General features: G+C 40.5%; 2 protein-coding genes across 3 annotated transcripts in view; one reads left to right on the forward strand and one right to left on the reverse strand.

Annotated features, from left to right (window-relative positions):
* The window catches only part of dync2i2 (dynein 2 intermediate chain 2), a 58,701-nt gene extending 42,909 nt beyond the window's left edge, over positions 1-15,792 (reverse strand). The window contains exons 1-2 of the mRNA XM_043720591.1: positions 15,165-15,792; positions 3,615-3,724 (exon numbers count right to left, since the gene is read on the reverse strand). Of these exons, the coding sequence (XP_043576526.1) occupies positions 3,615-3,724; positions 15,165-15,500 (446 nt within the window). The 5' untranslated portion in view covers positions 15,501-15,792. The remainder of the gene's footprint in view (positions 1-3,614; positions 3,725-15,164) is intronic.
* A 94-nt stretch (positions 15,793-15,886) lies between these two features.
* Positions 15,887-26,804, forward strand: LOC122564989 (protein SET). Of its 2 annotated transcripts, none has more exons than XM_043720592.1 (8): positions 15,887-16,201; positions 17,971-18,028; positions 19,389-19,531; positions 21,420-21,523; positions 23,186-23,299; positions 24,557-24,727; positions 25,270-25,425; positions 26,003-26,804. In XM_043720592.1, exons 1-8 carry the CDS (start codon positions 16,129-16,131, stop codon positions 26,024-26,026), a joined length of 843 nt encoding a protein of 280 aa, XP_043576527.1. In that variant the 5' UTR covers positions 15,887-16,128; the 3' UTR covers positions 26,027-26,804. The 2 variants fall into 2 exon arrangements, with proteins under 2 accessions (XP_043576527.1, XP_043576528.1); XM_043720593.1 differs by lacking the exon at positions 15,887-16,201 and adding an exon at positions 16,526-16,627.
* The last annotated feature ends 522 nt before the right edge of the window (positions 26,805-27,326 follow it).

A 27,326-nucleotide genomic window follows, 5' to 3' on the forward strand; every position in this document is an offset into this window, starting at 1 on the left:
GGGGGGGGGGGGGGGGTTAGGCCGGGAGAGGGGGACGGAGATTGGCGTGGGGGCAGGGTTGGGCGTGGTGACGGAGATCGGCGAAGGGGCGGGGTTAGACGTGGTGACGGATATCGGTGTAGGGGCGGGGTTAGGCATACTGTCGGAGATCGGCGAAGGGGCAGGGTTAGGCATGGTGACGGAGATCGTCGCGGGGGCGTTGTGGTCGTGTAGGTTAGTAACGTCACTGGGGGCGGAAGTGGCTGCGACGACCACAGAGACAGAGTTATTCCCCATAGCCGCGGAGGTCGCGAATCTGTCGGTAATTGTCTTCATGGCGATCATGGAGGCGGTTGTCTGAGCGGTGATCGCGGAGGCTGCGAGGTCGGTGGGGGCAGAAGTGACGTCATCGTCCGCGGCGGCGGCTATTGTCGCGGGTGCTGTAGCGGGCGCGTGTGTAATGGCGCCAGACTGATTTCGGAGGCCGATGGAAGATTCTGGAACAGTTGAGGAATCCGGAGTGTGGGGGTAAGTACATGAAAGTTTTTGGTACTTACTGTCTTTAATTTACAATATGGCTAGGAAGAACTGTTTGTTTAGTGTATGGATACTTCTGTGGATGAAGAACAGTAGAGGTCCTTTGCAGGTCTGAGAGAGTGTTGTCCTGAGCTGGGGTCGGGCTAATTGCAGGGAATGTAGGTAGCGGCGCATGGCTGCAAACGTGGAGCGGAGGATCCAGAGGGAGGTCTGTTGCTGGAGGCTTCGGATTTGTTGTAGGTACTGGTTGTCCTGGTTGGGTCCAAATTTTGTTGGTCGGAACGTAGTCCGGAGTCCGTGCGGGATCAGATATCTGGTCAGTGCCAATAAGTTGGACCGAAGAGACTGTTTCTATGCTATACATCCCTATGACTCTATGACCTGAAGCTAGTCTCATTATTCAATTAAGTATGATGGGCAGGTGCTCAAAACTGTAGGGCCAATAGAAGGAAGGAAGTTGCTTTCTGAAATGGGCAAAGTTGAAGGGCCTTCTCTCCAAGTTTTTAAACTTTAAAATAAAGAGTGCCATTAGCAGTTAGGCAAATGAGAGGAAATGCCACCACAGGACAGTCTGCAGCCACAGCAAAAGTCATAGGGTAGATAGGGAGAAACTTTTCCTTTAGTAGAGGGGTCAATAACCAAAAGATACAGTTTTAAAGTTAGAAGCAGGAGATTTAGAAGGAATTTGAAACATTTTCTCACTCCACCAAGAGGGCGGTGGGTTTCTGAAACTCACTGCCTAAAAGTGGTAGACAAGCAGGAGGCTGGAAGAACGCAGCAAACCAGGCAGCATCAGGAAGTGGAGAAGTCAACATTTCAGGTGTAAGGTCAAAGAGTACAGAAAAATATAGATAGACTGGAGAATTGGGCGGAGAAGTGGCAGATGGAGTTCAATCCAGCCATTATGAGGTGATGCATTTTGAGAAGTTTAATTCTACAGTGAATTACACAGTAAATCGAAGAGCCTTGGCAAAAGTTGATGTGCAGAGAGATCTGGGAGTTCAGGTCCATTGAATCCTGAAGGTTGCTGCACAGGTGGATAGAGTGGTCAAGGAGGCATATGATATGCTTGCCGTCATCAGACAGGGTATTGAGTATAAGAGCTGGCACGTCATGTTAAGATTATACACAACATTGGTTCGGTGGCATTTAGAATACTGTGTACAGTTCTGGTCGCCACATTACCAAAAGGATGTAGATGCTTTGGAGAGGGTGCAGAGAAGGTTTACGAAAACATTGCCTGGTACGGAAGGAGCTAGTTATGAAGAAAGGTTGAGTAAGTTAGGTTTGTTTTCTTTAGAGTTGAAACTTTATTGCTGGAACAGCACAGCAGGTCAGGCAGCATCCAGGGAACAGGAGATTCGACGTTTCGGGCACAGGCCCTTCTTCAGGAATTCCTGAAGAAGGGCCTGTGCCCGAAACGTCGAATCTCCTGTTCCCTGGATGCTGCCTGACCTGCTGTGCTGTTCCAGCAATAAAGTTTCAACTTTGATCTCCAGCATCTGCAGACCTCACTTTCTCCTTGTTTTCTTTAGAAAAAAGGAGTTTGAGGGGGGTCCTGTTTGAGGTCTACAAAATCATGAAGGGTATAGACAGGGTAGATAGAGATAAGCTTTTTCCCCAGGGTGAAGGAATCAATAACGAGAGGTCATGCTTTCAAGGCGAGGTGTGAAAAGTTTGAGGGGGATAGACACGGCAAGTACTTTACACAGAGGGTGGTAGGTGCCTGGAACGCGCTGCCAGCAGAGGTAGTAGAGGCAGGCACAGTAGATTCATTTAAGATGCGTCTGGACAGATGCATGAGTAGGTGGGGAGCAGAGGGATGCAGACGCTTAGGAATTGGGCGACAGGTGTAGACAGTAGATTTGGATTGGCTCAGGCTTGGAGGGCTGAAGGGCCTGTTCCTAACCTGTAAATATTCTTTGTTCTTAACCCTTCGTCAGGACTGGGGCTCCAATTTCAAATAACCTCCCTTCCCTTCCCCCCACCGACTCCCTTCGCAGCCCCTCCCCCTCCCTTCCACTCATCCCAGCCAGCTACCAGATTCATTCCTCCCATTGACCAACCAGGTTGTACCTTCTGCCTGTCTTCACCTATCCCCACTTCACCACCCACCCCCCGTCACCCCTTTTATCTGCAGCTACCCTTTCACCCACCCCCAGTCCTGAAGAAGGATTACACCCAAAATGTTGACTTCTCCACCTCCTGATGCTGCCTGGTTTGCTGCTTTCTTCCAGCCTCCTGCTTGTCTATTTTGGATTCCAGCATCTGCAGTTTTTTAGTCTCTAAAAGGGTGGTAGATGCAAGAATCATCAAAACTTTTAAGTAGTATTTAGATGAGCACTTGAAACAACTTAGCATGGAAAACTATAGGCTAAGCATTGGAAAATGTGTTTAGTACAGATAAATAACATCTGATAATTGGTGCAGATACAACTAGCCAAAAGGACCTTTTTCTGTGATGTAAAGGAAACTCTATATGTACACAGCACAATAGATGTGATACAAATGAAATCAGTTATCTTTACAGATGAGTGCAGAGCCACATTAATGTGGTTGACTCTTAACTGCCCTCTGAAATGGTCTAAAATGCAATTCGTTCAAGGGCAATTAGGAGTAGACAAATGTTTGCCTTACCAGGGACATCCACATCCCACAAAAAAAAATGTTGTCAAAATAGTTATGAACTTAATCTTCAGTAGTAATGGTCTAAACCAAATGAATGGCTCTACGTGATCCATTCCCACAGCTAAAAATCACACAACACCAGGTTATAGTCCAACAGGCTTAATTGGAAGCACGCTCCTTCATCACAACCACCTGAAAGCTAGTGTTGTATGATTTTTAACTTTGTACACCCCAGTCCAATACCGGCACCTCCAAATCATTCCCACAGCAGTATTGTTGGAATTGGAAGTTTAGCCACACAGAATTTAAATTTAAAACCACTCCAAGATCAGCTAAAGAACTTGGAGTCTTCTTTCCTGCTCTGTAAGACTCAAATATTACAGCAGGAAAGATAAACATACACTTTAATTGAGCATGTAACTACTAATAATTAATAGAGACACAATGTTGGTTATTTATAGCTATCGTACCTGCCATATGCACAAGCAATGACAGAGCCTGTCACATTCCAGGACACACCAGTAACGTGCAGTTTTCGTTTCTGCGCTTCTGGATAATACAGAGTATGCAAACATGAAACCTACAGCAGGATTTAAACAAAGAAACTTATTAAACAATTATAATGGAACCAGTTACATTCTTGTTTTAGTCGGTAAATTAATTTAAATATCAAAGCTTGAAGAATCATGTGGTTTGCAATAATAGGTTGAGAGAGTGTGGATTTCAAACACAATATTCAATAACTAATCGCTAAATTTAATGGGCACAGAGATAGAAAATACATAGCACACCTCAACATGGAATATTCATGTCTGTCATTCAACTCTATCCAAGCTGCCTTATTTTTTGTTATTCTATCAAATTGCTTTTCGACTAAGTCTCTTGCAAGTCATTGTATTGAATATCTTCTGAAAATCCATACAGGTTACATCTACACATACCTGGCAATTTCTTTGAGGACCATTAAAATCAGTCCAGCTTTATCTGTTAATAAAATGTCTCCTGGCCATTCTTGGTTTGTAAAAGTCAATATAAAGTATTAATGACATATGTCATTTACAATAGAAGCATGTTAAGACAGGGTTTTAATTTGCCTCAATGAACATGGAGATAATTATGGAGTTGTACTTTACTTCTAGTTAACCAAGGACCATAGCTCTGGTTAAGTTTTTTCATATTTGATATTCCCTCAGAATTTCTATATTAGAAGTATGTGTCAAAGTTACATAGGAAATGTATGAAGAGACTTCCTTTGAATTGATGATTAATTCATCTGCCAAATCCAGGTAATAATTATTTAGCACTGGAAACAGACCTTTCTTTAAAAAAAACAAGAACCTCAATTTTAAACACCTCTATCAAATCTTCTTTTAAACCTTCCCTGCTACAAGTAGAATGATCCCTGCTCCTCCACATTTCTCACACCACTGAAATAGCTTATCTGTAGTACTAATTCTGGTAAATTCTCCTCTACACCCTCCTCAAGGCCTCAACATCCTTTCTGTGTAGTGCACAGAACTGAATTGGGTCTCCCTCAGAGACCTACCCAGTGATTTAGAAAAGCTTAATTTCCAAATGGAAACAATTTGCATTTTCTACTCTTTGAACAGGCTTTCCTTTTGCAAAGAAAGAACTACCTCAATTTTAATACGCAAATATGGTACACCGCTGACCCAAAGAATCCCATACCCTCCCAAAGATATCCTGTCATGGACATGGGTTTTTTTTGCTATCTGCAGACTAAATTAAATCCTAGGATTCTAAAGTACAGGGGAAAAAAAACTCCCATACATGTAATACAATTCAACTTTCCATTTCATTCTCCCCAATGTCCTAATAAATAATAATCCATCAATAAGCATTAAAAAGCCTCGATGATCTAGTAATTACGATAATGTTGGTTTTAGGACGTTTGGGACACACACCAACTGCCAATTTCCTCCAATTCAACAATAACTACATTTCAAACCAACTCACTGGTTACAAAACACAGACATCCTGAAATTGTAAAAGGCACTATATAAATGTAAACTTTTTTAAATCAACTCACTAGAAACATCAACAGGAACACAAGTGACCAGAATTTGTTTTGTTCTAAACAAATCCAACTAGAATAAACATAATGAAGCTTCAAGCATAAATGAACAAAGCATTGAAACCTTACGGTCAAAATTATGGAGATCTTGATTTCAATAAATCCCAAATCAACTTAAATGGCAGGCATGACAAAAGGAAACTTGCACTGCTTTGCACAAACTACTATAGGACAAGACTAGGGTGATGGAGTGATGCCTCAGTCACATAGTTGGCAGGGGTTACAAATATATTTGTAACTGTCTGGTCTTTCTTTACGACTGCCAAAACTTAAAACAGTTCATGGAAATAAACTGCAGAATGCAATGCATAGGCATACCTGCTTTGAGAGATTTGGCAGAGGCCACTGTATGTGGATTTGATACCCTGGAAGCATATCAACATGGGAAAACATGCACTTTTTTGATTTGATTCAATTGCTATCTAATATTACCTAAGGAATGCAATAACTCGCAAATTGATTTTATAAAGTTAATTATAGGTTGAGTAGAAACTAAATTACAGTATAGCCCAATATTACCTTTGCACAGCTGCACTATCAGGCAAGAATTGAAAGTACTTTAGTTAATACTAGCAGACCTCACGTGGCATTGCTCACTGTTAGTCACAGTGTACAATGAAGTACAGAAGAGGAAACTGACTTAGAGTCATAGAATCAGAGATGTACAGCATGGAAACAGACCCTTCGGTCCAACCCGCCCATGCCGACCAGATATCCCAATCTAGTCCCACCTGCCAGCACCCAGCCCATATCCCTCCAAACCCCTCCTATTTATATATCCATCCAAATATCTCTTAAATGTTGCAATTATACCAGCCTCCACCACTTCCTCTGGCAGCTCATTCCATACATGTCCCACCTTCTGCGTGAAAAATTTGCCCCTTTGGTCTCTTTTATATCTTTCCCCTCTCACCCTAAACCTATGCCCTCTAGTTCTGGACTCCCCGACCCCAGGGAAAAAACTTTGTCTATTTAACCTATCCATGCCCCTCATAATTTTGTAAACCTCTATAAGGTCACCGCTTAGCCTCTGACGCTCCAGGGAAAACAGCCCCAGCCTGTCCAGCCTCTCCCGATAGCTCAAATCCTCCAACCCTGGCAACACCCTTGTAAATCTTTTCTGAACCCTTTCAAGTTTCACAACATCTTGCCGATAGGAAGGAGACCAGAATTGCACGCAATATTCCAACAGTGGCCTAACCAATGTCCTGTACAGCCGCAACATGACCTCCCCAACTCCTGTACTCAATATTCTGACCAATAAATGAAAGCATACCAAACGCCTTCTTCACTATCGTATCTACCTGCGACTTCACTTTCAAGGAGCTATGAACCTGCACTCCAAGGTCTCTTTGTTCAGTAAATCCCTAGGACCTTACCATTAAGTGTATAAGTCCTGCTATGATTTGCTTTCTCAAAATGCAGCACTTGTCATTTATCTGAATTAAATTCCATCTGCCACGCCTCAGCCCATTGGCCCATATGGTCAAGATCCTGTTGTAATCTGAGGTAACCCTCTTCGCTGTCCACTACACCTCAAATTTTGGTATCATCTGCAAATTTACTAACTGTACCTCTTATGCTCGCATCCAAATCATTTATGTAAATGTCAAAAAGTAGAGGTACCAGCACCAATCCTTGTGGCACTCCACTGATCACAGGCCTCCAGTCTGAAAAACTACCCTCCACCACCACCCTCTGTCTTCCACCTTTGAGCCAGTTCTGTATCCAAATGGCTAGTCCTCTCTGTATTCTGAGAGATCTAACCTTGCTAATCAATCTCCCATGGGGAACCTTGTCAAACGCTTTACTGAAATCCATATAGATCACATCTACTGCTCTGCCCTCATCAATCCTCTTTGTTACTTCCTCAAAAAACTCAATCAAGTTTGTGAGACATGATTTCCCACGCACAAAGCATGTTGACTATCCCTAATCAGTCCTTGCCTTTCCAAATATATGCATATCCTGTTCCTCAGGATTCTCTCCAACAACTTGCCCACCACCGATGTCAGGCTCCCTGGTCTATAGTTCCCTGGCTTGTCCTTACCACTCTGCTTAAACAGTGGCACCACGTTAGCCAACCTCCAGTCTTCACCTCACCTGTGACTATCAATGATACAAATATCTCAGCAAGAGGCCCAGCAATCACTTCTCTAGCTTCCCACAGAGTTCTAGGGTACACCTGATCCAGTCCTGGGGATATATCTATCCACCTTTATGCGTTTCAAGACATCCAGCACTTCCTCCTCTGTAATTTGGACATTTTGCAAGGTGTCACTATCTATTTCCCTACAGTCTATATCTTCCACATCCTTTCCACAGTAAATACTGATGCAAAATACTCGTTTAGTATCTCCCCCATTTTCTGCGGCTCCACACAAAGGCCGCCTTGCTGATCTTTAAGGGGCCCTATTTTCTCCCTAGTTACCCTTTTGTCCTTAACGTATTTGTAAAAACCCTTTGGATTCTCCTTAATTCTGTTTGCCAACGCTATCTCATGTCCCCGTTTTGCCCTCCTGGTTTCCCTCTTAAATATACTCCTACTGGCTTTATACTCTTCGAAGGATTCACTCAATCTATCCTGTCTATACTTAACATATGCTTCCTTCTTTTTCTTAACCAAACCCTCAATTTCTTTAGTCATCCAGCATTCCCTATACCTACCAGCCTTTCCTTTCGTCCTAACAGGAATATACTTTCTCTGCATTCTCATTATCTAATTTCTGAAGGCTTCCCAGTTTCCAGCCGTCCCTTTACCTGCAAACATCTGCCCCAATCAGCTTTCGAAAGTTCTTGCCTAATACCATCAAAATTGGCCTTTCTCCAATTTAGAACTTCAACTTTTAGATCTGGTCTATCCTTTTCCATCACTATTTTAAATCCAATAGAATTATGGTCGCTGGCCCCAAAGTGCTCTCCCACTGACACCTCAGTCACCTGCCCTACCTTATTTCCCAAGAGTAGGTCAAGTTTTGCACTTTCTCTAGTCGGACTTGAATTAATACGGTATAATGTCACATCCAGAGGTCTTCAGAATTAAATTTTGTTTTATAATGTAGATAAATTAAAACAAACAGTCAGTCAATCTTCAAACAATTAGATCCCACAAGCAACAACAGAGACAAATTTCCAGTTGGAGGGAAAATGTCAACTATGACATTGGAGGGTATTAAGATTTGCAACAATACAAAGGAGGAACTGGGACATGTCAGAATTGGGAGAGAGAATGTGTGGTTTGTCTCACTACGAGATTTGTATAGTCTGCCAACAATATTAATTGGAAAGGAAACACGTCTGATTATATTTGGTGTGAGAAATATAAGGCCAGGAGTATTTATTTGTCAGTTTCCAAGCCATTTCTAATTAACACATTAAGATATTTCTCTTTTTGCCTTCCATGAAGCATCAAGGGATTCTTCCTATATAAAGATGCTATATAAATGCAAGTACAGAATTGTTATTGCAAGTTTTGCAAATCATTTCCTGCAAAACTGGTTAATAGTACGCAATTTCAGCACAGGGCAGAATGGTGGCTGTGGTTAGCACGGCTGCCTCACAGCGCCAGGGACCTGGGTTTAATTCCACCTTCTTCATTCTCCCCATGTCTGCGTGGGTTTCCTCCGGGTGCTCTGGTTTCCTCTCGCAGTCCAAAAATGTGCAGGTTAGGTGGATTGGTAATGCTAAAACTGCCCACAGTGTCCAAGAATATGTAGGTTAGGTGGATTAACCATGGGGAACATGGGATACAGAGATGGTGTGCTTTTCAGAGGGTCGATGTGGACATGCTGGGATAAACGACCTGCTTCCACACTATAAGGGAGTCTAAGATTCAATGCTTTCCCCATGGGATTTGCACTCAAACGTGCCGAATGGATGATCCATCTTGGCCTCCTGTTAAAATTCCCAAATATTTCAGCTGAGTCACCCCACTCTGTGGGATATCATAATATGCCTGAATGCATCATAGGCTTTTCACATAGGCCCTGACATCTCTGCCACAATAATATTGAAAACTTGTGCTTCAAACCTAGACCCACACCTAGCCAAGTAATTCTAGGCCAGCTACATGACTGGCATCAACCTCACAATTTGTCCAGATATGTCCACAAAAAGCAGGATAAGAGGCTCAGGATTTATCAGGATATTGTCAGGTATGGAAGGTTTGAGTTATAAAGAAAGGCTGGATAGGCTGGGACTTTTCTCACTGGAGCATACGAGGTTAAGAGGTGACCGTATCGAAGTTAACAAAATCATGACAGGTACAGATAGGGAAAAGACATCTACCATTAACCCTAGGATGGGGGATTTCAAGACGAGGTGACATACTTTTAAAGGTGAGAGGAGAGAGATTTTAAAAAGACAGGCGGGGCAAATTGTTTTAAACAGGAGTTCTCTGTGGAATGAACGAGGAAGTGATGGATGCGGGCACAGTTACAATGTTTAAAAGATACTTAGATAAGTACATGAATAGGAAAGGCTTGGAGGAATATGGGGCCAGGAGCAGACAGGTTGGACTAGTTTAGTTTGGAATTATGTTTGGCATGGACTGTTTGGATTGAAGGGTCTGTTTTGACGCCGTATGACTCTATGACAAATCCAATCCCTCAATTACTGCTCCACCAGACTATTCTCAATCATCAACAACGTGATGGAAGGTGTAACAGTGTTATTAAGCAGCACTTAGTCAAACATAATCTGCATACTAATGTTCAATCTGGACTCTACGAAGGCTGAACTACTGACCTCATTACACCATTACTCTAAACATGGACCAAAGAGCCAAACTCAACAGGATTGGCCTTTGACATCAAAGTAACATTTAACAGAGTGTGGCAAAAAAGAACTCTTGCAAAAATGGCCTCGATTGGAATCAGCGGGAAAGTACTTCACTTGTTCAGGCATGCCTAGCACAGGGAAGATGGGTGCAGTTGTTGAAGGCCAATCATTTCAATCCCAGGACATCTTTAAAAGTATGCACCCTAAAGAATACCTATAATTAACCTACTCAGATATGTTATGACAAGTAGGACTTGAAACCAGGCCTCCTAGCCTACAGGTAGGGACACACTATTACTGCACTACAAAATACCTCTCTTCCTTAGGGTAGATATTTTCGAACCAACTTGTTCAAAGATATTGTTATACACCTCTGGGGCAGGCAGTACTTGAATTCAGGCCTCTTGACCCAGAGGTAAGGGCACCACAGCAGCCATGTTCCTTAGAGTAGAGTCCTAAACCCAACCATCTATAGCTGCTTCATCAATGACTTTCCCTCATCGGGACATTTGCTGATGATTGCACCATATTCAGAGCCATTTGCAAATCCTCAGATACTGAAGCAAGATGTCCAACCAAGGCTGGACAATATTCAGGCTTGGACTAAAGAATGGCAAAATAACATCTGTGCCACACAAGTGCCACATCAAGACCATGTTCAATGGGAGAAAATGCAAGAAACTCCCCTTAACATTTAATGGCATACTCTGCCTAAATTCTGCACTGTCAACAACTTGACCAGCCATGTAAATATTGTGATACAACAGCAGGTCACAACTGAGAATATTTTGGCTATTAACTTATCTCCCTACTTCCCAAAGCCAGTTTATAAGGCACAAGTCAAGACTGTGGCTCTCTTCTTTCCTGAATGAGTGCAGCTTACCAACATTGAACAGGCTTGACCATGTCCAGGGCAAAATAGCCTGCTTGATTGGCATGGCACCAATGGCATGAGAACTATAATTGAGAACTCACAAGAGACAGAGTATCTCAAAGTTGTAGGGTTGAAAGGGATTACACAAGGCAAAAAGGTATTTGGAAAAAAAGCATGGGAGTTTTAAAATCAAGATGTTGCCTGACTAGAGGGCATGATCACAGGAATGAATAGGAACACAGACTTGCAAAGTTACAGATGTAGAATGTGAGAGAACAGCCAAGAATATTTAATAGTCCAATCTAGGGATCCTTGAATGAGCAGATGTTCTGAAAATGGGGAAATTCAAGCAGTGTTATGGAAGTGGGAATAGTCTTGGTGAATGTACAAATAAGATCGGAAGTTCATCTTAGAATTGAACATGACGCCGAAATGTATAGAGAAGCTACTGCAAGTGATTCTCCAGCTGTGATTAGATAGATAAGGATGGAACTAAATGAGTAGTTCCCCAATCAGCCAGATGATAGTTGAGAGGCATTGGAGAAGGATGGTGTGATCAACTATTTCAAAGACAGGTTGAGAAGGATGAACATAGTCACAGAATACCAGTTGTGATTTTGGCAAAAGGTGATTCAGTACTATGGTAGGGGCAGAAAACCAATTAGAAAGGGTTCAAATTCAAACATGGGATTCAGGAAAGATGGAACCAGACCTGGGAGGTAACAACACATTAAAGATCAAGGAAAGGAAAGTTGGAGACGGATGGTGCTTTGCAAGAACAGAAAGAGCAAAGATTGTCTTTAAAAGAATGGGAATATGGCAATGGCTTTACTGGAAAGGGAGACAAAACCTGAAGATAACCATTTCAATTTTATTTAACATGGGGGCTTGGAGTGAGTGGATTTGTTTTCAGCATTTCAGTTGAATTGGACAGAGGGAAAGGAAGTGGGTCTCATGGACAGAAGAGGTCAGAGAGGACATGATAGGAGATTAGAAGAAATTTAAGAGAATGATGAAAGTTGAGGAGGACAGGGATGAACATTAAAGGAACGTTAGCCAAGTGAGCTAGTGGAGGGGAGAAATAGCAGAAAACGTTGATTGGATTGTCTCAATTTACATAAACTGCTCGCACTTTTTGAAGGTGAGGAAGGAGAGGACAATGGAGAAGGATCGAAGATGACCTTTTCTCATCTGGAAACAAAGTCAGCAGTTGCAATTGCATTCCAGGATAATCCTGATATAGTGAAGCTCCTTGGATGCTGCCTGAACTGCTGTGCTCTTCCAGCACCACTAATCCAGAATCTGGTTTCCAGCATCTGCAGTCATTGTTTTTACCTAATCCTGATATAGTGACAAGCTATAAATCCGAGCCTTCTTCAAATTATAAATTCAATGACAAAACAAGAACTTTGTAATATTTATCGACATTAAAGATGTTGTATTCATGGGAGTTGTCACCATTTAATGTGTTAAGAAGATCATATTTTAAAAATCTTACCTTCCAGAATTTTCAATTTCAATAGAAAATAATTTGCAGTTGCACAATCTACTCCCATGCTTATATACATAACAAGAATAATTTAATTATTAAAAGTATATGAAAAATACAATTACATTTGAACAATTATTGAAGAAAATCTTGTAAAGTGCTCTATAACTACACGATCACAGGACATTTAAAGCTTTGCAGCCAATGAAGTGCTTTTGAAGTGTAGCAAAGTTTAAAAAGCACCCAATTTGCACACAGCAAGTTCCCAAAAGCAGCAATGTGATAAGCGAACCAGTTTGTTTGTGGTGATTTTGGTTAAGGGACAAATATTGGTTTGGGGCACCAGCACTACTGCCCTTCTTCAAAATCATGCAATGGGATCTTTCTTACATGAGGAAACAGAAAGAGCCTTGGATTAACATTTCATCCAAAAAAATGGCTTTTAATTTTGCCTATCAACCAATCAAGAAACCAAAATAGTAGTAGCAAACCATGTGTTAAAAAAAATTGCCAAATGCAGGAACAATGAGAATGCAACTGACTACTTTCAAGAGGAACAGAATACAAGAGTTACAGGAAGAGGCTGAATAGCTGGGACTATTTTCCCTGGAGTGAAGGGTAAGGAGTGACCTCAAAGAAGTTTATAAAAGCAAGAGAGCATAGAAAGGGCAAGTAGCCAAGGCCTTTTCCCCCCAAGGTGGAGGAATTCAAAACTAGAGGGCATAGGTTTAAAGTGAGAGGGGAAAGATTTAAAGGGACCTAAGGGGCAACCTTTTCATACAGAGGGTGATACCTGTATGGGTACTGCAGAGGAAGCGGTGGAGGCTAGCATTATTTTAACATTTAAAAGGCATCTGGATGGAAGTTGTCACCATTTAACATGTTGAGAAGATCATGAATAGGAAGGGTTTAAAGGGATTTGGGCCCAATGTTGGCAAATGGGACTAGATTAATATAAGATATCTGGTCAGCGTGGATTGAGGTGGATCGTGGAGTCTGTTTCTACGCTGTACAGCTCTATGAGTCTAAGAGCAGAGATGTACTGCTGAGGCTGTGTAAGGCTTTGGTCAGACCAGATTTGGAAAATTGTGAGCTGTTTTGGGCCCCATATCCAAGGAAAGATGTGCTGGTGTTGGGATGAAGGCTATGGCATATGAGAAGTGGTTGAGAACTCCGAATATGCACTCAATGGGGTTTACAAGACTGAGAAACTTACAGAATACTAAGAAGCCTGGATAGTGTGGACATGGAGAAAATGCTTCCATTAGGAGGAGACACTAGGATGCGAGGGCATAGCCTCAGGGAGAATTGAGGTGAGGAGTAACTTCTTTAGCCAGAGCATGGTTATTCTGTGGAATTCATTGTCACAGAGGGCTGTTGAGCCCATGTTACTGTGTATGTATATTTTAGACAGAGTTAGGTTCTTGATTAGTAAGGGGATCAAGGGTTACGGGGAGAAGGCAGGAGAATGGGGTTGAGAAAAATATTGGTCATGATTGAATGGTGGAGCAGACTCGATGAATCGAACAGCCTACTTCAGCTTGTATATCTTATTTGTTAAACTTAGAACTAGAAGCAGGCAATTATTCTCAGCATTTTACTTTCTGTAGCGCTTGCAAAAAGAACATGGTAAGGAATCAATTTCACTGCTTTAAACACATACATAAGAAGGCTCTTGTGGCACATAGGTAGTATCCACACCCCAAGTACATGCTGAAATCCCAGCTTCAAAACGGCAGATGAACCATAGGTGGTCAGAGAAAGCACTTCAGTGATACCCTCAAAGCCTCCCTGGTGAAGTGTAACATTCCCACAGACACTTGGGAATCACTGGGTTCTAATCACTTACTTTGATTAAAAGTATCATGAACTAGATGAATATGTGTATTCATGATGTCCTCAGGTCACAAAAACTGCATAATTATAAGTTTCTTTGTCTGTATACAAATTATTCACAGACTATACAGTGCAGGAATGTCTATTTCCAATTAGTTCAACAACGTGATATTAAAAGGTAGCATAAATTATAACTAAATATTAAGATACAGATAAATATTACTTATGGAAATATATTGCAAATCATGCAGCAAATTTAAGCATGGATGCATTCCAAGTAAAATATATATTTATAACTTTATCCTGACAACTTTCATTGTTTGAAGCATGAAGAGAAAGACAACGCTCAGTGGGCGAAGGCAGCATCTCTCCAAGGAAAGACGGTTACTATTTCTCATCTATAATCCTTATTCTGAGGAACGGTCATAAACCCAATATATACATCATTTTTTCAACAAGTGCTGCCCAACATACAGCACTTCCAGAATCATCTGACTTCATTCGTTATTTGATCTACTTGACTAGGCAAAATGTGCTCGCTTCCTATTGTTTGCCGGTTGCTTTTCTACCACATTATAACAATACGACACGATCGTCTGTAATGCAACTATCACCTGCTTATCTCTCGTGCCATGCACTAATGAGATCTGAAGAAGTCAGTGAACTCCGAAACGTTAACGCTGCTTTCTCTCCAGGGATGGCTGCCAGAGCTGAGTTTCACCAGCAATTCCGTTAAAGAGATGGTTCAGCCAACTGTAACATTGCTGAACCACGATGATAATAACTACAAGATTATAATGTGTAAATTACCAGTGAAGTTCGTTTCGCAATGGGCTGTGTGGAATTTCAAATTCAATGAGGATCGCACTTTTGCAAATAATATGACAAAAATCGCACACGATTTGAAATACGCTCGAACATCCACCTTTTGCCACTAGAAAACTCACAGTGTGGGGGTGGTCTATCCAGTGGACTTCAAACCCATCGAAGGCGTGGCTCTTGATGTTCTTGATTAACTCCTTGCTCACCATGGGCTCCACCTGCCGGAGGAAGCGGGCCAGACGCGGGGAATCGATTGAAGGCTCCGCGCTCCCATTGAAAGCCGGCAGTTCTCGGCACTCGACCGGATCGGTCTGCGTACCGTTTCTCGCGCTGCGTCGACTCTGCACCGAGGCTTCGGAGCGCCGAACCGCGGTCGTTTGACAAACTGCGTCACGCAGCTCGGGAACCTTTCTCCAGCGCGAATCAACCGACACGGCTTCCTGGACTTCGTCAGTGAACATGACCCGGGTCCGTTAAAACTTTAGGAGAAGGAGGAAGAACTCCACCAACAAAATGTCCTCTTCCTCACGAAGCCAAGTGTAATTTATTTATATATTAAAGAATACATTGGAGTGTTGACAACTCATTCACCTCCTACACACAACAAAAAACCTCCCTCACTCTCGAACGCACACAGCATGAATCCAACAGTCGACGCGGACCCAAACGAGACGACCCGGTCGCCATGACGACCCGCGCCGCCTGACGTCACGGCCGTGTTCGCGCCGCTCGACCGCGGCCAATGGCAGGCAACGCCGGGGCGGTAGCTCGGCGCGAGGGGCCGTGCGTCGCGCATGCGTGCTAGGGGGAGTGGCTGATGTGGGGGAGGGTCGCCAGCGCGCGTGCGTGCTGGAGCGGCTGCGAGCGAGCGTTTTTTTTTCCTCCCCTCCTGTGGTAGAGGCGCGAGACCCGCTGAGCCATCGAGGGGGAAAGAGACAGCGTGTGTGTGAGGGGAGTGCAGGAGAGAAAAAAAATAAAATACATACAGAGAGAGGAAGATTCGTGAAAGAAAGCGCGGATCAGGGCTTTTTTTCCAATCATTTTTTTCTCCTTTTTTTTTATTTCCCCCTTTTTTTTCCTTCTTCCAAGATGTCGGTCCCAGCGACAAAGATGAGTAAAAAAGAGGTGAACTCGAACCATGATGGTGCAGACGAGACCTCAGGTAATTTGTTTTTTTTTGTGCAGCGATTGTTTTTTTTTAATCGCCTGTTGGTTAAATATATGTTTTCGTGCTTGCGTTTGTGAAGGCCTCTCTGTTGAGTGTGTTATGTATATCTGTGTATGTATATTGTGTGTGTGTTGTGTATGTGCGCGGAATGGCGGCCCCACGCTCCCCCTCTCGGTCGGGCTGGAGAGGAGCTGAAAGGCAGCGCGGGAGGGTAACTCCATTCACTCCGGCGCCATGTTTATGAAGCCACATAGAGAGTGTGTGTGTTAGAGGAGGGGAGGGAGGGAGGGGGGGGAGAAAAGAAGAGAGGGAACAGAATTTCTGCACCACCTCCTCCTCCTCCTCCCTCATTGTGTAAGGCGGCCGCCATGATACCAGGAAAGAGAAACGGAGCCGCCGCGGCCTGCTCGTCGGCCCGAGGTGAGATGCCCTATTTCTTTTAACCCCCACCCCCAAGCGAGTGTATGCACACAGACATTCTCTCTTTCCCCCCCCCCCCCGCTAATCCTAGAGCGGGTAAGGATGATGTGCAAGGAGGCAGGTCTGAACAAGGGCTTCCCGCGAGCAGCAACATCACTCGGGCGGTTTAGAGTCATCGGACTTGGGGAGAAGAGGCCTAACCATGCGGCCTAGAGTTAAAGGGATTGTAGACACCTTTCCACTGTCCTTTTTGCAAACTAGTATGACGATTTAAACCCTCCAGGCAAGCGATGCCAGCTAAAAACCCTTCTCGTGCACGCGATTTTTACGTGAGCCCGTGTTTGGTTTTTGAGCCTTTTTAACTAAATGATTTCCATTTCTTGAGAATCAGAATGTTGTGATCGAGACTTTTTTTAAACAAGCAGCAAAATCTGGAGGGAAAAGTTAAATGCACTTGCAGAGTTTTATTCGTGTGAAAGGAGGGGAAACTGAATGGAAAATTATTGCATGAACTAAACTTATGAAATCATAAAATGAAAGCAGATGTACGGCCAACTTTCATTAATGCTGAATTTTGGAAAAAAATAGTTTGTTTTCGATGTAATTCATTTCAAAATGGAATGTCGGCATTGAAAGCAACGACTTCCTTCGTGGAGGAACCACGCGGCTCATAATTTAGCAGGGGTTCATTCAACACAAAGGGAAGCGGTACTGAAACGTGGGTTGCAGGCGAATTATTGATGTCTCCTATCATCAAATTCGCAATAATTGTTACGAAGGCGTTTACAGTTCTAAATAAATCTGGACGCTGTTTGCAAATGACTTGGTCTGTCACCGTTTTCATAGTTTCAACTAATAGGTGAGCGGAAGGGACTTTTTATATACCTTGGATTTAATGACATTTCGTTACATCTACTTTTGAGATGTGAATGTAACTTTCTGGCAAAATATTACTGAACAGTATTGTTACTTGTAGTAGGTTGACTTGCAGAATGTGATTAGGAGCCCCTCCAAGCTTACCACTTGCCTTTTTAAATATTTAATAAAATGTTTCTTCCCAAGGTCATCAGTCTGGATGAAATGGTGCTAAATCAAGAGGTCACAAATTTCTTTGTGTGTCTTTACCTTTTGCCTACTTATTCTCAAACTGGTAATGTTGCTTTTGAGTTTCCATAAATCCAAATTGGATCTGTCAATTAATGACTTCAAATTTTCAAGGTATTTGGTTTAGGTAAAAGTGTTTAAGTTGAAGGCCATACTGCAATTATCGTTCTTAAAGTGTTATAAATACCATAAATGCTGAGCAAACCACTAACTGTGATTTTTGAAAACTTTATTTACAGAAAAAGAGCAACAGGAAGCCATTGAACACATTGATGAAGTACAGAATGAAATAGACAGGTAATGTAAAGGAAATAATGTATGTTTTTTGCATTTTAATACCTGGGTGCTTGATTGAGCTTTGCTTTAAAAGTTTTATCTGAAAAACATTTTTAAATAGGTCAATAATTTTGATGTTGCATTAGGCGGAAGTGGCCCTTAGTTTAAAAGTTTCCACCGTTTCACGTGTTATGAGCCATTTTCTGATGTCCTGAAACTTGTTACACTGTACTGGATATTCGGTGAAATTGAAGGTAAATTCTGTAATTTCAAAGTAACAAGTTTCTTAGAACAGTGTTTATAAGATTGTTTTTTTGATACTGCGCTGACATCCACAGATGAAAGCACTGCTTTATAATTGGTAGCAGTACATGTTAATATTTGAGATTTTGGAGAAGACATGTTAATATTGTTCGGATTACACTATTAATAGTCACATGTTTTCTACCAAAATATTTTTGGCTAGCTTTATCTATTTGTAGGTTCTATCTGGTCATCTTCTCTTGGGGTGTTAAATTTTGAGGTTGATGGTAAAGGTTTGAGGATTGCCCAAATTATTTGAACTTGATGACTCCAAGAGTCAAAATCCTCTGCTTTCTCTATTGTGGGGCATTGATAGTGTACAGATAGAATTCAACAAGTGATGTCAGTGCTGTCCCTTTTCTCTGACTTGGAGATTACAGGCTAGTTTAGATATAATCTTGTGATTTACCATTTTGGATTGCTAGTAGTATTCTAGTGCATCTTCAGCATTCCTACCAAGGCCAATCAAAGATGTGCCCTGAATTATATTCTGATGTGGTCTAACCAGGATTTTGCATAATAGTAGCAAAGTTTCCTCCCCTGTTTTATTCTCTCGTGATTTAGAACAATCTTTAAATGTTTCCCATTTCTTTGGTTGAAGATTTGGATGCAGCCATATCTTTCTGCTGATATTAATCCTTTCCTTGAAATGGGATCTTTGGGAGACAAATGATTCTAGTTGTGTTGCATTTGAAAACTGACTTGTTTGTTATGACATTGGCATTCTGGACAAGCAATTGGAAGAAGGAAAAAATCACTGCACCCAGCTCACTGTTAAGTTGTTAGTTTGTAGTCAGACTGTCTTAAAAGCACAATTATGACCTCAAGTATGACTGCTGGGATTTGTAGAAATATTTTGAACAAGTTAGTTTCTAACGGATAAAACATTTTCCCTTTTGTTCTTCTCTCTGCCCCTTGTATGCAGAAATGCTGTCGTCTTATTTAGTCATCTGTTTGTCAATGCAGAATTAAACTTGTGTTTCAAACTTGTAGCTTTTTTTGTTAAACTCTCACCATCCTGTTTTACAAGGCTATGAATAACTCTTGACTTAATTTTTAAAAATACTTTTCCATTTAGACTGAATGAACAGGCAAGTGAGGAAATTTTGAAAGTAGAGCAAAAATACAACAAGCTACGCCAGCCATACTTCCAGAAGCGGTCAGAACTCATTGCCAAAATCCCCAACTTTTGGGTGACTACGTTTGTCAACCACCCACAAGGTGAGCAGTTAAATGCAATAATTGTTCAGTTGGAAAATCTTTGCTGATAGTGATTCAATAAATATTCTGTGTTGAATAAAATGGGAGAACAAATTTAGGCAATGTGGAATTTTCACATGAAGCTGATAGCTGAGACAAGGGTCAAATTAGTTTAAACAATACTTGTGTGTGGTAATAGTACAGAAAGGGATCTTGATCTTTACTTACAAGAGAATCTTCTTATGTGGAAAATGATCAACGTCCAAGAAATTGAAGTGATTGTGACTCGGATTTTAGATATTCTTTGCCAAAATGTGTAACAAAATGTCTTGGTAAGTTTTTTGTGAACTTTGCTGAAATTGTAATGAGTACTAGTTGCATGTCTGTTGACAGTGACCCCTAGGGGCACATGTTGGTCATGCAATGCTGTTTGAAAGACTTCACAGCAAGTCACCACCTTGACAGTTTTGAAACAATCAAGTGCATATTTTTTAAAATGTGTGCTGTGTTGGTCCCTCTGGATTGTGCTTTTTGTAGCCAAAATTATAGTTACCACTTTAAATGTTTTTAGCTGGTAATGACATCTGGAGCCGTTGCTCTGTTTTTCCTTTGAGATTGGCTTGTGAACAGTAGGAATTACAAATGTGGTCATTTATGCTCTGCTTTAAATACTTGATTGTATCCTGTTTTTATACATGAAGTAGGAGTTCAAATTCCTGTCTATTTATACCTTATTTTAACAAATGCTTTTACCCTCAAACTTAGTCATATGGGAAATATCTGAACAGAAATAAATTTTGTGGCAAAACCCAGAGTGGGTGCAAATGTATACTACAATTGCTTCCTTTTCTTGATTCACAAGTAACATGTTAACCCGAATGTTTATTTGATTTTTGTGGTGGATGTGGTGTGGGGTTTGCTGCTGTACTTAATCCTTCTATGCAGGATTAACCTGACATCCCAAATGGGACTGATTTCCAATTGACCTTGATGTGTGGGGTCTAATTATAATTCCACTGTACTCCTTGATTTTGAAATTGTAAACAATAAGTTGCAACTTTATCTAGAAATAGCATAGAATGTCTTTATTTGCTATGTTCCAAATGCGCTTTTGCTACTTAATTCTATGTAAGTAGTGTAAGACAGTTTTAGAGTAATTTAAATGGTGTCGTTTGGATCTCCACTAGTAGCATTTGCAGAAGTGTGAATGAAATAAATAACTTGTGGCACCTTCTCAGTGAAGTGCGATTTAGCTCCATTGTAATGTTGGGAGATGACAGCCAATTTGTGTGCAGCATGGTTCAATAAACATCAGTGAAATAAATGAAAACATTGGTCCAGCTAGTAAGGCTTAGAATTACAACATGCAGTGCTTATATTCATTTTAATGAGTAGTAAGCGAATCTACCTACTCCATAATTCTATTTTTTTTACCTTTTTTCTGAATGAAGGAATAGTTCAGCTCTTGATAGAAAAGAGCAGAGTGGTCATTGTGTTTACATTCTTTAGCAATATTTACAATGATAATCTAATCAACCTATTTGTAATTACACATCTCTGGGGCAGAGTAGGGTTGTTACCATTGCACCATGAGCCTTCATTTCCATTATATTCTTTAAATTTTTCAGAATTGTACATAAAGCTCAGCATAACATTCAAATTTGGAATCTCAGAAATATATCACCTGATGAAAAAGCATAGCAAGCAGCATCTAGTGTCTTTGCCTCTTCATTTTACCCCTTCCTTTCACATCCAGCAATTATGGACTGCTCTACTATTTGTGTACATTGCCTTTCATGTGGACCATTCTTTAATCAATACTGTCTGTGGACCTGAGGCTGCAAATGAAGCTTCTTGCATACAATATTTTAGTCAGTGTATTTTATGCATCTACGTTCATATGTTCCAGTATCTGCGCTTCTGGGAGAGGAAGATGAGGAGGCGCTGCATTATCTGACGAGAGTGGAGGTGACAGAATTTGAAGATATCAAATCAGGCTATAGAATAGATTTTGTAAGTATGCTGTTCTTTGGCAGATGTGTTGAATTTGGTATTTAAAATCAAATGAGTTCTATGGGCTGAAGTACTGAAACAAAAATGAACAACTTATTTCATACTGTCAAGCCTCTAACATGTCTTGGTTCGTAGGAGTGATAATTTCTATTTATTTTTAGCATTCTCTGTTTTGGGAGTCTTTTGAGAAGTAACATATATGTATAGGAAGATTTTGAGAAGTAACATATGTATAGGAAGTTTTTAAAAACTGCTAACCTCTGAGGTTTGTTAAACTTTTTGTGTACTGATATGTAAAATGCATAGCAAAGACAGGTGATTTTTGTAAATTTGGTACCTCTTATCTATTCCTAAAGCCTCTTGTAAGAACCTTTTGAACTTTAGTCATTATAAATCATTGGTCAATTCAATTAGCTGCACAAAGCCAATGAAGAGGTTTTAGTTTGCTTCAATATCCTTGGGTTTGGCTGTGGTGTGCTTCCAAATCACCTATCGATCTTTGCAGTTTCGTCTATTAGAGGTATAACATCCATTCAGGAATTGACCTGTTACCATTATTTGCAGCAGATTTCCAGGTCTGTGTAGCTTAACTGACAGCATTTAAGATATGGTGCAAATTAATATGCCAATATATGTTAAGTTAATTTCTCGTACTTTCCATCAGTGGCTGAATATGGGGTTGTTTTATTGGCTTGTTGTCTTGTTTTAATTCGCCTCAAACAGCTACTATAGAGCGACAATACCCCCATCATGCTCAATTAGATTAAACCCGTGACTTTGGGAGGGGAAACACTGTTGACCTGTTAGACCACTAAGTGACATGTTTTCTATTCGTGCAAAATGGGTAAATAAAGCATTGTTCTAAGAAACCTTTTTTAAAAAAATTCAATTAACTTCCTCCATTGACCTGGGTAGTGTTGATTTTTGATAGATGTTAAATGTTAGTCTATTTCGTGTCTTCGGGTGGCCCAGAGTAGCTGGCCAAAAATAAATTGAGCAATTATTGTTTAAAAAGTTTGGAAACTATGCAAACCAATTTGCACTTGAGTTCAAGAATCCCAACATCTTGACAACCGAGGAATGGGTGCTAAATCTTGTAATTAGTGACTAAGAATAGAAACAACAATTGCCCCACGGGTAGCAGAGCAAAATAACTGGGTAGATGTGTTTTGATTCTTGCAGAGGGGTAAATGTTGAACAAGTTACTGGAAGAACTTCCTTGCCATTTACAGGCAGACGTGTCCCATTCACAGAACGGTACTAAACTCTGGAGAAAATCCTAGTTTGTGACATTTAATTAAAAATATACTTGAATAATATAACTAGTCTGATTTCAGTTCTCCAGTTTTGTTTCTGTACACATGTATAAATTAGTATTGTTCAAGTAAAAGTAAATTGGAATACCTGCAGTTTGATGAATGCTCTGTTTTAATTCTTCTTCCTCCTCTTCAATCTCTGAATAATGTTAAATGCTATATGACCACTTCTGACTAATTGGAGTATCATGGATGGATATGAACAGTAACTATTTTGGCAGGTTCTTTGATTTCACAAATAATTAAATACATCAAACAGCTTTTTTTCAGGAACTTCAACCCAAGTTTCTTTACTCTTAGTCACGCTAACAATGAAGACAAACTGATGTGTGGTTTTTATTTTCAGTATTTTGATGAGAACCCATACTTTGATAATAAAGTTCTGTCCAAAGAATTTCATCTGAATGAAAATGGAGACCCATCTTCAAAATCAACAGAGATCAAATGGAAGGCAGGAAAGGTAGGATTAATAGCTGAATATGAACTACCAGACTGTTTTCAATCTCAAGGGTGCTTCTGTTTATTTTTTAAAGATATGTGATCTTGCAGTTACATTGAAAGAGAACTAGATTTACATGAGTTAGGTGATGTCAGGCAACAGTTTGCACAAGGGGTAATGGAAAGCTGGGATTTTGTAAGAATGCTGTTGGGTCTGCAAATTATTAACAGTTAACTCGGAGTTTTGTTAGCTTGGTTCCTTAAAAGTTATACCTCTCTATCTGTTGTGATCTAATTGAATGATGGAATAGGCTCAAGGGACTGAATGCCGTACACCTGTTCCTACCTTTATCCAACCTGAAAAGTCTCAGTGGGTCTTGTGACTTGGTACTTCATTATTCCCTAATTTAGCTCAGAGAAGTGTAGGTGCATCCCGATATGTTTGTTACAGTTCTTTTCAAAGCCTCGCTGTAAGGTGATGAAAGCAGTAGTGTGACTTTGAGCAGTTATTTGGTAACTGCTTTAGAGTTGAGCTAGATCTTAATTGGTAGATGGATTTTAAGTGTTGACCAGCCTTGGTTTGTTTCTATGTAAAATTTGAGTCTATCCAAATTGATGTGATTCATTTGCATTCAATTAAAAAATATCTGTTCAGTTAACATTGCATGGAAAAGATTTAAATTTGTATCTCATTGACATTCATTGCAGTGTGTTTTTTCCCCTCTATGTATTATAATACTTTGCAATAATTTAGTTGCCAAATAATTGGTGTTCATTAGATTTGAATAGAAATCTTCCACTTCTTTGAATCTGCTAGGTACTGAGCTATGCATATCAGACATTTCAGTCCCATATCTGTTGAGTTCATTTGGCTATACTGTGAAAATTAGCTTTATAATGCTCTCATGGTGAAGTTTATTTATCCTTCTTTGTTCCTCTTTCTTCAATTTTACTGTTCTTGGGAAAGCCTGATTGCCAATATTCTGCTAAATGTTATCTTTGCAACAGTTACTAGGTAAAACCTGATCAGATTAACATTGGAATTCTTCAAGATTTTCTCAACACTTAAATTCTGTGATATAATGTGTTTGGTTGCATCTTTGTTGTCTTTGAAGGGAATTTTAATTTTCAAAATTGAACTTAAGCCACTATAAGTTCAATTATGTACCTAAATGAACATAATGCTAAGTCTAGCATTATGTACCTAAATGTTTTGTTGAACACTTATAATTACACATCTTCCCAATCCTACACAACTGAACATTTGCATTATTTCAAGGACCTGACAAAGCGCTCCAGCCAGTCGCAGACTAAAGCAGGCAGGAAGCGACAGCATGAAGAGCCAGAAAGCTTCTTTACTTGGTTTACCGATCACTCGGATGCAGGTGCAGATGAACTGGGAGAGGTCATCAAGGATGATATCTGGCCAAACCCACTGCAGTACTATTTAGTGAGTATCCCATATTAGGTGTGCAAACTTATGACATGACATCTGATTTTGGTGTAAGGGATGTGGGCATTCACCTTCATTAGTGATTGTATCACTTTGTGGGAAGTTCAGTATTTCTTTCCACACAAAGGAGCGAATGTGTGGGTATTATAACTGGCTCCATGCTATTGAGCAGCCAGGCTGAAATCCCAGAAGGGGGTGATGTTAATTATTTTACCTTTTTTGGGAGTTCTATTGCTTTATAATTGTTAGTTGTAAAGATGCATTATAGTTAATGCCAGATAGCTTGATATACTGTTGATTTTGTATGTGTCAGATCTTCACTCATTTGGCATTCTGTAGCAGTTTTGGAGGAATCTTAATCTTGTGTGCAGCAGATTTTTTTTGTTTAGCAATCCCATGTCATTTTAATGAATTCATTTTTGCCCTGGTGCTTGAAGACCATATGTGACTCTCACTTAGAAGTTCAAACACTATGCTGAGGAGCTTTAACATGCATGCACTCTTTGACAAAAAGTATCATTATGATGTTGTCTTGCTAGGTTCCTGATATGGAAGATGAAGAAGGTGATGGTGAGGAGGAGGATGAAGATGAGGAGGAAGAAGAAGGATTGGAGGATATCGATGAAGAAGGAGATGAGGATGAAGAGGGTGAAGAGGAGGACGAAGAAGAGGAGGAGGAAGGAGAAGAAGCCGAGGCAAGTGTTTTCATTTTTAACTCCCAGCCCAGGTGTGGTAACATATATGCGGAACCTTTAAAATGCTTCTGGCTAACTTTGTCTTTATTCCCCAAATGGGAAATGGCTGATCTCTCTGCATCAATAAGAGTATTCACCATGATCTCATTGGAGCAGATTTGATGGGCTAACTTCTGTCTTGTAGGCGGTTGCCTCAAATCTTGAATCTGTTCAAATTTCTTTTTTCACAAGTCTGACTTTCTTCAATGCTTTTCCAAAACAAGATTTGGCCACCAGTGTATCCTTATAGGATACAAGAGTTGTCTTGCAAATCCATGTAAGGGGAAGATCATCATTTTGGTTAAATATAAAATGGGAGGGTGCTTTAAGATTTGTTCAATATGTGTGGTTCCTATTAAATTTACAAATGTCATGCAGAAGAAAACTGAAATTTAACACTTTTTGGGCAAAAGATTTTGCACCTGTAATATGCATAGCTGTTAATAGTTGTGGAGGAACACACTTACAGTTCTGATTTGTATTTTATTTACATCCAGCTATTTTGTACTAACCTTTTTGTTTTCCATATTATTTGTAGGAGGAGGAAGGCGAAGACGACTGATCTGGTTGCTGTTGATATTCACCTCTACTTTTTTTCTTTAGTCCCTGGGAGCAAGTTGCTGTCTTTTTGTGCTCAGTTTCCTTGCTCTCCTGAGGTCCTTAAACCATTATACACAATTGGGATGAGTTACATGCGCAAACAACAGTGGCAATCTCTCTCTGCCATTTCCGTGAACTGATATGAATTCTCCTAGCGCCAGCTGATCAGCACACATCTTCTGTAGTAATGTGATTGTATTTTTTTTTACTTTTTATTTTAAGCCCCACCCCACCCTCCCACATCCACCCATCCCTCTGCTGGAAGCCCAGAACTATTTTCTGCCTTTGTGCTGTGATTATAGATAATTTTGAATAGGCTTTTTTCCTACCTGTTCTGGCCCAGAGATTACACTGTGTTTCCATGTGATGTGGAGAATTAGCAGTTACCATCAAGTCCTTTGTTTTCTTCTCTCTTGTAACAAATGGGTGTCACTGAACACCTAGGGTAGATGCAGATGGTTGGGTTCTAATGGGTGGGTTTATTGGGTATTTTGAGGACTGGCTGTACTTAGCATGTTGATGCATTGTATATTGATACAACATCCGTGCAACCAAACTTTTAAATATTAATCGATTTGAACCCCACGGCAGATGGAGGAGTAACAATCTGTAGAATCTTATTGGAATCTACACTCTCTAATGTAATTTTTTTGTTTCACTGGAAAGGAAAATTGCTCCGTTTTAAACGTTAGAGTGTACAAGTTGCTTTGTTACAATAAAACTAAATGTGTACACAAAAAGTGCGTGGTGAGTTTGCTTTTAATCTGGGATGTTTTGTGGACTTAATTGCAACCAATCTAGAATGGTTATTTTTGGTAAATGGTTGATGGGGATGGAAATTGTACAGACCTGAGGTAAATGCTTCAGTGTCAAAATTGAGACCAAATTGTAACAACTCTAATATGTACACAAATTTAAGTGCTACAAGTATCAAGGAACAAATCGTCGGAGTTGTTTGTGATGTTCTAGAAGCTACTGAGTTTGTAATAATTAGAGATCCGTTCTGTATTTATTGGAAATGAGATTGTAATTACAAAAGGCAAATTGCAACCCTGAGAACTTGGTGTTCTCCTTCAATGATTTGGGTCTGGGTCCAGTGTTGCATTGTAAGTGCTTGTTTAAATTTGAATACCACACATTTTATGGACTGTTTGTAGGCTTGCTTTTAACTACCAAAATTGCACTTGATTTATTTTGCCTCTAGTTCCTAAATTCTATAAGTTGGTATATAATGTATATATTGTCCTGGCAGTAGTTGCAAA

This window comes from Chiloscyllium plagiosum, chromosome 30 (assembly GCF_004010195.1).
Source record: "Chiloscyllium plagiosum isolate BGI_BamShark_2017 chromosome 30, ASM401019v2, whole genome shotgun sequence".
Taxonomy (NCBI): domain Eukaryota; kingdom Metazoa; phylum Chordata; class Chondrichthyes; order Orectolobiformes; family Hemiscylliidae; genus Chiloscyllium; species Chiloscyllium plagiosum.

Bases quoted from the DNA above. Each gene is read 5' to 3' on its own strand.
- LOC122564989 (XM_043720592.1), top strand. From the start codon at position 16,129: ATGTCGGTCCCAGCGACAAAGATGAGTAAAAAAGAGGTGAACTCGAAC. The intron at 18,029-19,388 runs GTAATGTAAAGG...TTTTCCATTTAG, and splicing joins GTACAGAATGAAATAGACAG to ACTGAATGAACAGGCAAGTG. The intron at 24,728-25,269 runs GTGAGTATCCCA...TTGTCTTGCTAG, and splicing joins ACCCACTGCAGTACTATTTA to GTTCCTGATATGGAAGATGA.